This window comes from Coregonus lavaretus (genome assembly GCF_964263955.1).
Source record: "Coregonus lavaretus genome assembly, contig: HAP1_SCAFFOLD_922, whole genome shotgun sequence".
NCBI lineage: Eukaryota > Metazoa > Chordata > Actinopteri > Salmoniformes > Salmonidae > Coregonus > Coregonus lavaretus.
This window is the reverse complement of record NW_028156249.1, coordinates 130,200-141,126: the sequence shown is the minus strand read 5'-3', so window position 1 is coordinate 141,126 and position 10,927 is coordinate 130,200. Positions and strand designations below refer to the sequence as shown.

Genomic DNA, 10,927 nt, shown 5'->3' with positions numbered 1-10,927 from the left:
CCTCTGATTGGGAACCACCCTGGCCAACATAGAAAACAACGATCTAGAACAGAAACCTAGAAAACTAAACATAAAAACTAACACCCTGGCTCAACATTAAAGAGTCCCCAGAGCCAGGGCGTGACAATTTCCTGTTCTTCATTCCTTTCTGCTCTCGTTCAAAGGTTTGCCTAATTTTCTATGGGTTCCGTGCCACACCTGGGTTTGTGCACGAACAAGCAAAAGTGTAATCAGAGTAGGCGTGACTTCAGCCAATTCCTCCTCTCCTCCACGAGTCTGTGGAAACAGGAATCTACTCTACTCTGCCTGACACAGCTGAAGTTTTCTGAACATAGAAGGTGAATATCTTTACATTGTCTTCATCATAATTAACATCTTCTGCCTGCTAGAATATTTAGCGTGTGATACATTGGGATCAGAACTGTTTGTTTGCTACCTTGCCTAGACTTTTAGAAACATGCATCTACCTGCAAACTCTCGAGTTTCAGGGTTGAAGGGGAGATTAAAGAGATTTTAAATTAATGTTATTTTGTTTCTGTTGGCAAAGCTACTCTCAAAGCTACTCTCAAAGCTACTCTTCAGCTGTCATTATCTTTACACTCCAGACTTACTCTGTTTCCACACATCTAAATGCCACTATACAGGTTTTTTCCCTGTAACTCCCTCAGACCAGCCAAGATGCCAGAGAACGCAGAGGCCGTTTCAGCCACTCTAACCACCAACAGGAACTGTACTATAGAGATCACCAATGTCACCACCGGGTACTGTCTCATCAACCCCAAGTATGTTGACATTCAATACTCTAATCTCCTTACATTACTTACAGTATACCACTATGGAAATGGAATTACATAACCAAATAGCAAACCAGCTGACCATCCCCAGATTGTTATTTGTCTGTTACTTTTCGGTGAAATTCCTCATTGTAAATATATTTTATGGCAGGCTTCTCTTGGATGGGTGGTTTTCATGTGTAACGTGGCATTGAACACATCCACCTATCCATCATGAAGTGACACAATGTGTCTCATTGCACATTGCATGCTGGTTCACTCTGTGTTGCTTACGAATCCATAACAGCACTCACACTCCATCCATCTGCACAGAGTGGCTGGACAGAAAGAAAGGAAGAATGAAATGACTAAAAGTAGAGGGACAGTGATCGTAAAAGTACACGTTTAAAAGTGTATTTTCACATGACTTTAAGTCCTTGTAAGGTTTTGCATTTTGAATAAATGACCATCTTCAGCAACATGAATGTTCAGATAATTAATTAGAACCTTAATGACACCCCTTACCCATTACTACCCCCCAGGGTGTACATGTCCAGTGGCTACTGCTACCATCCACCCCAGCCCACAGTCCGCACCACCAAGACAGAGGTGTGCTCCTTCACCAAGGATGACGACACAGCCACGGGCGCCGTGGGGGTCCTGACCTACGACCTTTTCCACATGCAGAGCCGCGTGTGCTCAGAACGCATGGCCATCATGTTCTCCGTGCCCTATGACTACAACTTCTACAAGAACTGGCTGGGGGTGGGCGTCTTCGAGGTGGCACGCGCCTGCGACAAGCAACTGTACAACCACATGTACAATGAGAAGGACTTCAGCAAGTTTGCCCGATCAGAGGCCCGTGGGTCAGGGGTGGAGTACAAGGCCCAACACGTAGACCTGAGGGCCACCATGTCCAATGTTGGGAAGTCCATCATTAAGGTGGAGCTCTATGATAAAATGGGGCGCCACTAAGGGAAAACAAGCTGGTAGCTGAGCCATTTTACCAACTCACAGCAGGGAAAGAGTTTATATTGATACATAACCATGTACTAAATATAATAATGAATGAATCAACCAACTGAGGTGGTTTATGTTTTCCAGTTAATACATCTTTATTAACTGGACGATATTACTGTCTAATTGTTCACAACACTCGATTCAGAGTCTTTTTCTGCACCTGTACATGTTTATTTTAATAAAACATTTAACAATGAATTGGTGTAAGATGTTTTGGTGATAACCTTTAACATGTACTTACACACTCTAACAGTTTCATGTATCATTAATAATTACCATTAAGAATAAATAGCTATACATTGTATTCAGTTTCCTAGAACTGTCCGTTTTTAATGAATCGTAAAGAGACTTTATACTGGCCATAATACAATAATTCCATGTGATTCAGTGACTATTGGCTCAGAATTTATCATTATCCTTTCAGGATTTATATGGTTCTTGGTCTCTTGCCTTGTCCAACGTCCTGTAGAACTGCACCACATAAGAGATGACCGTAGCTTCAGAGGTGCATGTATTTACTTGTTCATCTTATTCAGTGCCTCTGTTGCACAATGCCATTGCAACGAATTACCTAAATCCTCCAAGTCAGTCAAGCATCCAGTCACACATAATCTATCATGAGAAACTGAGTATACTGCAGAGTGACTACTCCCTGCTTACATAATGAACCTTTATCTACCAGGAACCATGCAAAAGTATTAATCCCCCTTGGCGTTTTTCCTATTTTGTTGCATTACAACTTGTAATTTAAATGGATGAACATACACAAAATAGTCCAAATTGGTGAAGTGAAATGAAAAAATAACTTGTTTCAAAAAAGTCTAAAAAAAAAATAACGGAAAAGTGGTGCATGCATATGTTTTCACCCCCTTTTGCTATGAAGCCCCTAAATAAGATCTGGTGCAACCAATTACCTTCAGAAGTCACATAATTAGTTAAATAAAGTCCACCTGTGTGCATTCTAAGTGTCACATGATCTGTCACATGATCTCAGTATATATACAGTGGGGGAAAAAAGTATTTAGTCAGCCACCAATTGTGCAAGTTCTCCCACTTAAAAAGATGAGAGAGGCCTGTAATTTTCATCATAGGTACACGTCAACTATGACAGACAAAATGAGAAAAAAAATCCAGAAAATCACATTGTAGGAGTTTTAATGAATTTATTTGCAAATTATGGTGGAAAATAAGTATTTGGTCAATAACAAAAGTTTCTCAATACTTTGTTATATACCCTTTGTTGGCAATGACACAGGTCAAACGTTTTCTGTAAGTCTTCACAAGGTTTTCACACACTGTTGCTGGTATTTTGGCCCATTCCTCCATGCAGATCTCCTCTAGAGCAGTGATGATTTGGGGCTGTCGCTGGGCAACACGGACTTTCAACTCCCTCCAAAGATTTTCTATGGGGTTGAGATCTGGAGACTGACTAGGCCACTCCAGGACCTTGAAATGCTTCTTACGAAGCCACTCCTTCGTTGCCCGGGCGGTGTGTTTGGGATCATTGTCATGCTGAAAGACCCAGCCACGTTTCATCTTCAATGCCCTTGCTGATGGAAGGAGATTTTCACTCAAAATCTCACGATACATGGCCCCATTCATTCTTTCCTTTACACGGATCAGTCGTCCTGGTCCCTTTGCAGAAAAACAGCCCCAAAGCATGATGTTTCCACCCCCATGCTTCACAGTAGGTATGGTGTTCTTTGGATGCAACTCAGCATTCTTTGTCCTCCAAACACGACGAGTTTAGTTTTTACCAAAAAGTTATATTTTGGTTTCATCTGACCATATGACATTCTCCCAATCCTCTTCTGGATTATCCAAATGCACTCTAGCAAACTTCAGACGGGCCTGGACATGTACTGGCTTAAGCAGGGGGACACGTCTCGCACTGCAGGATTTGAGTCCCTGGCGGCGTAGTGTGTTACTGATGGTAGGCTTTGTTACTTTGGTCCCAGCTCTCTGCAGGTCATTCACTAGGTCCCCCCGTGTGGTTCTGGGATTTTTGCTCACCGTTCTTGTGATCATTTTGACCCCACGGGGTGAGATCTTGCGTGGAGCCCCAGATCGAGGGAGATTATCAGTGGTCTTGTATGTCTTCCATTTCCTAATAATTGCTCCCACAGTTGATTTCTTCAAACCAAGCTGCTTACCTATTTCAGATTCAGTCTTCCCAGCCTGGTGCAGGTCTACCATTTTGTTTCTGGTGTCCTTTGACAGCTCTTTGGTCTTGGCCATAGTGGAGTTTGGAGTGTGACTGTTTGAGGTTGTGGACAGGTGTATTTTATACTGATAACAAGTTCAAACAGGTGCCATTAATACAGGTAACGAGTGGAGGACAGAGGAGCCTGTTTAAAGAAGAAGTTACAGGTCTGTAAGAGCCAGAAATCTTGCTTGTTTGTAGGTGACCAAATACTTATTTTCCACCATAATTTGCAAATAAATTCATTAAAAATCCTATAATGTGATTTTCTGGATTTTTGTTTCTCAATTTGTCTGTCATAGTTGACGTGTACCTATGATGAAAATTACAGGCCTCTCATCGTTTTAAGTGGGAGAACATGCACAATTGGTGGCTGACTAAATACTTTTTTCCCCCACTGTACACCTGTCCTGAAAGGCCCCAGAGTCTGCATCACCACTAAGCAAGGGGCACCACCAAGCAAGCGGCACCATGAAGACCAAGGAGCTCTCCAAACAGGTCAGGGACAAAGTTGTGGAGAAGTACAGATCAGGGTTGGGTTAAAAAAAGTATCCGAAACTTTGAACATCCCACGGAGCACCATTACATCCATTATTAAGAAATGGAAAGAAATATGGCACCACAACAAACCTGCCAAGAGAGGGCCGCCCACCAAAACTCACGGACCAGGCAAGGACGGCATTAATCAGTGAGGCAACAAAGAGACCAAAGATAACCCTGAAGGAGCTGCAAAGCTCCACAGCGGAGATTGGAGTATCTGTCCATAGGACCACTTTAAGACGTACACTCCACAGAGCTGGGCTTTACGGAAGAGTGGCCAGAAAAAAGCCATTGCTTAAAGAAAAAAATAACCTAACACGTTTGGTGTTCGCCAAAAGGCATGTGGGAGACCCCCCAAACATATGGAAGAAGGTACTCTGGTCAGATGAGACTAAAATCGAGCTTTTTGGCCATCAAGGAAAACGCAATGTCTGGCGCAAACCCAACACCTCTCATCACCCCGAGAACACCATCCCCACGGTGAAGCATGGTGGTGGCAGCATCATGCTGTGGGGATGTTTTTCATCAGCAGGGACTGGGAAACTGGTAAGAATTGAAGGAATGATGGATGGTGCTAAATACAGGGAAATTCTTGAGGGAAACCTGTTTCAGTCTTCCAGAGATTTCAGACTGGGACGGAGGTTCACCTTCCAGCAGGACAATGACCCTAAGCATACTGCTAAAGCAACACTCGAGTGGTTTAAGGGGAAACATTTAAATGTCTTGGAATGGCCTAGTCAAAGCCCAGACCTCAATCCAATTGAGAATCTGTGGGATGACTTAAAGATTGCTGTACACCAGCAGAACCCATCCAACTTGAAGGAGCTGGAACAGTTTTGCCATGAAGAATGGGCAAAAACCCAGTGGCTAGATGTGCCAAGCTTATAGAGACATACCCCAAGAGACTTGCAGCTGTAATTACTGCAAAAGGTGGCTCTACAAAGTATTGCATTTGCATCTTTTTTTTTGTCTTATTCCTTGTTTGTTTCACGAGAAAATATATATTTTGCATCTTCAAAGTGGTAGGCATGTTGTGTAAATCAAATGATATAAACCCCCCCAAAAATCCATTTTAATTTCAGGTTGTAAGGCAACAAAATAGGAAAAATGCAAAGGGCGGTGAATACTTTCGCAAGCCACTGTATTGTTCTGGTCTGCTAGCTCCAACCCAGATTAGGGTGTGGTAGGGACTCGTTCCCACAGAGCTAGACAAAATAATCTTGGCTATAAAACATTATACTGTACTTTTAATATGAGCCCCAAGATGTAATGGAGGTAGTGTGTGCCACATGCTACCTGTGTGTGTGGGAGGAGTGTTTTTTTTTTGTGTGTGTGTGTGGTGGTTGTGTGGTTGGTGGGAGGGTTTGCTGAGGGCATTTGACAGAGTAGTGAAACTGTTTCCTGGTTTGAAAAAAAAGGTCCCTCCTTTCAGGTGCGTTTTTACTAAACTAAACTCTAGAGCTGACAGAACACGCTTCAGAAGTATTTTACAGGTAAGATATTAGTCCTTTTCATGACAACTATGAGTATTACTGGAATAAGTATAATTAGAGGTTATGTAGATATTGTAAGGGTGACAGTATTCCACCTACATTTGTTCCCTTTCCATGATAATTTTTAACACAAATCTTATTTCCATTTGGTTCTCCCCCGCTAACCATTGGTATGAAGACAATTTATAGATGCATTATTTGGCATATGTGAATCTATTAGTGCAGTTTACATGTGAGACGTCCGTTTGATTTGTATCCGTTTCCCTGCAAATGAAAGTGGAGATGATTTTCTCTAGGTTTCCCCTCTCTAAACTGATTATTGCACGGTTACTTAGTGATGTAATTAAAGAGCCAGGCTTCCTAATGAGCTGAGCAGAGTGAGCAGCCATTCTGTAATTGTTGAGAACTGCCTTGAAATCTTCCTCACTACACACAGGCTCTCAGGCTTTTCTTACATCTCCCATTCTAAACTGGCTGTTTAATACCTGTGCGTGTCGTGTGTCATGAGGCAAACGGCCAACAGAGGAGATGAAATTGCTGTTGAAATGTGAAAATAATGTTCTCTACTGTATTTGATTCTGAGAAAAACCTCTTGACACTGAGCAGGGCATGTTGTAATAAAGAGTTAAGGTTTTCAGAGGGACACTTACAGTAACTGTATTTTACAGTACATTTTTGGACAGAATTGGATCACAAATGAATACAGATCCTCTTGGCATTCCAGGGGGTCAACCCCAAATGTACTGCTACACAGCAGTCTGACTGAAAGGCTTAACCCTGCTAGTCTCTGTATTGTAGAAATAAAGGTACATATCAGAACCACTCCAAAATGGCAGAGTCAGCCGAGGCCGTGGTAGCTAACCTGAGCAGCAAGAGGAATGTCACCATTGAGATCACCAATCTCACAAACAACTACTGTCTCATAAACCCAAAGTGAGTACACACTTCACCAAACTATTGTTATTGTCACACTATACATTCAAGGAAATTTTGAAAGCATAACATTGTGTGTGTGTCCTCTCTAGGGTATTCCTGGAGAGTGGGGATACCTACAACCCTCCCCAGCCCACAGTGCGGCCCCTAAAGACCGATGTTTGCACATTCAGCAAATCAAGCGCCAAGGCAACGGGCAGCGTTGGTGTTCTGACCTATGACCTCTTTGAGAGGTCCCGGAACGACTACATCGAGACAGTGGCCTTCATGTTCGCTGTGCCCTGGGACTACAATATCTACAAGAACTGGTTCGCTGTGGGCATCTTCAACAAGGGCCGAGCCTGTGATGAGTCACTGTATAAAGAGATGTACTATGAAAAGAACCAGAAAGGTTTCATTAGAGAGGAAGCCAATGGCTCAGGGATCAACTATGAAGGGAACTACCTGGACATCAAGGCCACCATGTCCCCCATGGGCAGGGCCATCATGAAGGTGGAGGTGTGGGACAAGCTGTTCACTCCCAACCAGCAGGCCTACTAAGGGGAACCTCCAGCCTCCACCCTCTTCACCAGCACTACAGTATACCTCTGTTGTGTTGTACCTCTGTGCCAAAACCAATCCATCAACCATTAGATATTACTACCCTGCTATACTGCTACTGTCTGTCTGTATGCATGATTTAACCCATGTTTTGTTGCTGACATGTCTGAATTTCAAGATATTACCTTTCAGTAAATCTGCTTAAGATCACAGTTTAGTTTGTTTATGAATCCAGGCAGAAGCGATATCTTCTCTTTTCTGTAGAAGTCACTGTTCTGTTCATCTCTCAGTACCATCCTCTTTCAACTGGCATCTTCTGTAGAAATGTAAATCAAAATGACTCACCAGAGGACGAGGGTGCATAGCTTACTTAACAACATATAGCCATGAGCTGTCTCTGTCTGTATCTACTTATGGCAATAATAGTCTATGGAATAAATGTTGTTGTTTTGCTAAAGATATTTGTGTATGATGAGTTTCTCTCTATTGATTGAGCCAGGAAAAATTATGCAACATTGTCCCTGAAGGAAAATTATACAGGCTTTTAATGGATAACTAATACTGATAGAAAGTCTTCAACTTATGAATAACATTATGCATTGCATACCATGCAGTTATGTGCAGTATGTAAGGCCAAAATACATTTTTCATCAAATCATTTTTTCATATATTTTTTTTATACTTCAACGGGTCTTAAAATTCCAAATCAAATAGCTAAATGATCCTTGGTATGACCTTCTTAAAATAATTCAATATACTGTGGCTTAGTAGACCCCCCTGGCTTAGACGGGGGCTTAGTCTGTGGAGGGTACCTGTGATCACCTAAACTATAGTGTATCTGTAACAAGATGAGTGATTCACAGGGTTGTAGTGAGTCAATGGCCATGCCTGGTGCACCCTATTCCACCACACTGTTTTCCTAAAATGTCACAGTTTGCATTATACTCACCCTTGAGAAGCACAACCATGTTAAAATTAAACCTCTATTGAAAGCAAATGTAGCATTTGAAAGGCTCTTCAGAGAAACTGTAAGGCTGTGCCTGTCATCTCACAGAGAGCTTCAAGGGCCTGACGGAGGAGATGACAGCCAGTGAATAGGAAGTCTCTTCCCCCCTAACAGCTATCATTCACACAATACCAACACAGAGAATAAACCATTATCACTTATACTTACAGTCTAATTCTAATTCCCTAGCCCTATAGGCAGAGGCATGGGTATTTCTTGAAATGCTATCAGACCATCAACAATACTGCACCAGCCCCACAATGGGAGTGACTTACACACACACATAGAGTACACACTTATTATGGTAATAGTACTGCTACGATTGTAATGATGCAATGTGAAAATTAGGGTACTGCTAAGAGAGAAAGCTGCATTGCGTTTCTAATAGCAATTCCATTTACGATTCCAACTCTGTTTCCCCCGGGCGGTAGATTAATGATGCTTTAGCTGCATTTACTGGTTACTGCCACAAAAAGGCCCTGATCAAAGGTTTCTCTTGCCGCTGTAGCATTTACATAGTATAGAAACATACACTAGCTCTATTTAGGCTCAATCTCAGAAGCATTGTTGAGCGGTGCATTGAAACAGCGACAGGCACCGCCGCCTATAACAGATGGGGCCACTCGGCGCGCTAAGCAGGGATTTTTATCTGTTACATCTTTGAAAGAGGATCAACTCCCTCACTCCTTTCACACTCTCCCTCTTTCAATCTCCCCCATGTATTCACTCATACACCTGCATATCCTTGTGCATGCTTTCATGTATTGTGTTGTATGTGATTGTGTTTTGTGTGGGTGTGCGTGCGTGCGTGTGTGCGTGCATGCATGCCTGCATTTGTGTGTGTCTGTGCGTGTGTGCGTGCATGGACTCATACAATAGTAAGCTTGGCATTTAGTATATTTCCTCAAAAACTGCCAAAGCACAACAACATATACACAAGCCAGTATCACAGCAGTCATTTGGTAGTCAGCTAAAGGGAGTAGGATTTACATAAGTCACTGCTGATTTCCTGTACTTGAACTCTTTTATTTGAAGATAATCAGTTGATTAGAGCTGAACATTCTCCTGTATCTGGTGTTAAACAGTGTTGAGATAAGACTCTGTGCAAGACTCCGCCATCTCTTCTGTGGTTGTTGAGGTGGAGCTCACAACCTCTCCATCCACCAGCTCCTCTATCACTGTCACTATTTTAACTGTGGCATTTGATGAGCTGGAACCCCCCTCTGAAATAGAAACGAGAGAGAGAGAGAGAGAGTCATATTGAGAGAGTCAATATAATTCAAGTGGTCCTCTGACAGACACCAGACATTTGATGAGACAGTGTCAACTAGAAATGTAATATGCAGTTAATTTCTATTTGCTGTTCACACCTGTGTGTACTTCATATCATTGTTATTAATCTGGGTAATTAAAGTGTGTTGATTCAATATGGGAGTTCCCAAACAGAATGATCAAAAGAGATCAAAGTGTCAGTGTTTCACTTACCTGAATTCTCAAATTCAACAGCACTGAGTTTGGTCACACTGAGTTTGGTTAGGCCTACTCCTGTGTTGGTTACTGCATACCTACCGAAACAAAAGAACATAATCAGAAGTGATTCAAGTGAATAATACTGACAAAATAATGCACCTTCTTCTGCTAAAACATTCCCTGGTCTGAACTAATGTTACCAATTTGTTGTGTTATCCTAGTGCTCTGTATTACTGTAAAGTGCTGGGTGCCATCTTTATCTGCTTTCAAAGACTGACACCTAGAGGCTGCCCAAGGGAATGACTCATACTGTTCTACAACAGAACATATTCACACATTAGGGAGCATTTATCTAACTAATACTGGGCACAATATATAGAGGTACATCTAACATGATGGTTAGCTGCCATTGAACAAAAGTTCAGAAAACCCCCAAATGTCAGCACAATGAACCAAAATCTCATGATAACAGATTTCAAAGAACACAATATCCTCAAGACAGCCTTCATCAGAGAGGAGGATGACTGATGTCGTACTGAGAGTCAAAGGGTCAGAGTTGAGAGGTTAGCTCAACCAATGTCTCCTCCCTTCAGCGGCCTGTGGTCTTGATGTCCAGCAGGGCCTGGTACTCCTGGGAGCTGCGCTCTGTGTCTGCCCTGATCTGGGTCAGATGGCTCTCCAGACCTGTCACTGACGCCTGCAGGCTCATCATCATAGCTCCGTAGCAAGCCTCCATCTCCGCAAGGTTCCCCTCCATAGAGCCTTCTACAAGGGCAGGGCCACAGACACACAGTGAGAACTGAGCTGAACTGTGATTCTTCATTCCTTTTTGGTTAAGTCTGACTTGGACACTTTCTTTCTGGAGGGCATTTTTATTTTCCAAATAAATGTATGTTCAATCCCTACAGCAGATAAGTAAGGGGCAAGGGTTGGGCTGTCTTTAGCTTAA

The 10,927-nt window shown here is 42.5% G+C and overlaps 2 protein-coding genes across 3 annotated transcripts; both read left to right on the top strand.

The window, feature by feature from the left end:
* Positions 1-218: 218 nt before the first annotated feature.
* LOC311126554 (uncharacterized protein) lies at positions 219-1,991 on the top strand. Of its 2 annotated transcripts, none has more exons than XM_084200545.1 (3): positions 219-338; positions 645-782; positions 1,316-1,991. In XM_084200545.1, exons 2-3 carry the CDS (start codon positions 679-681, stop codon positions 1,746-1,748), a joined length of 537 nt encoding a protein of 178 aa, XP_084056671.1. In that variant the 5' UTR covers positions 219-338; positions 645-678; the 3' UTR covers positions 1,749-1,991. The 2 variants fall into 2 exon arrangements, with proteins under 2 accessions (XP_084056671.1, XP_084056672.1); XM_084200546.1 differs by having other exon boundaries at positions 239-338; positions 669-782.
* A 3,783-nt stretch (positions 1,992-5,774) lies between these two features.
* LOC311126553 (DELTA-stichotoxin-Hcr4a-like) lies at positions 5,775-9,961 on the top strand. Its single transcript, XM_084200544.1, has 3 exons — positions 5,775-6,029; positions 6,828-6,962; positions 7,055-9,961. The coding sequence occupies exons 2-3, from the start codon at positions 6,859-6,861 to the stop codon at positions 7,500-7,502; spliced, it is 552 nt and encodes a 183-aa protein (XP_084056670.1). The 5' UTR covers positions 5,775-6,029; positions 6,828-6,858; the 3' UTR covers positions 7,503-9,961.
* The last annotated feature ends 966 nt before the right edge of the window (positions 9,962-10,927 follow it).

Excerpts from the sequence above, each read along its gene's own strand:
- LOC311126554 (XM_084200545.1), top strand. The coding sequence starts at position 679 with ATGCCAGAGAACGCAGAGGCCGTTTCAGCCACTCTAACCACCAACAGG. Across the intron at positions 783-1,315 it reads TACTGTCTCATCAACCCCAA|GGTGTACATGTCCAGTGGCT; the intron begins GTATGTTGACAT and ends ACTACCCCCCAG.
- LOC311126553 (XM_084200544.1), top strand. The coding sequence starts at position 6,859 with ATGGCAGAGTCAGCCGAGGCCGTGGTAGCTAACCTGAGCAGCAAGAGG. Across the intron at positions 6,963-7,054 it reads TACTGTCTCATAAACCCAAA|GGTATTCCTGGAGAGTGGGG; the intron begins GTGAGTACACAC and ends TGTCCTCTCTAG.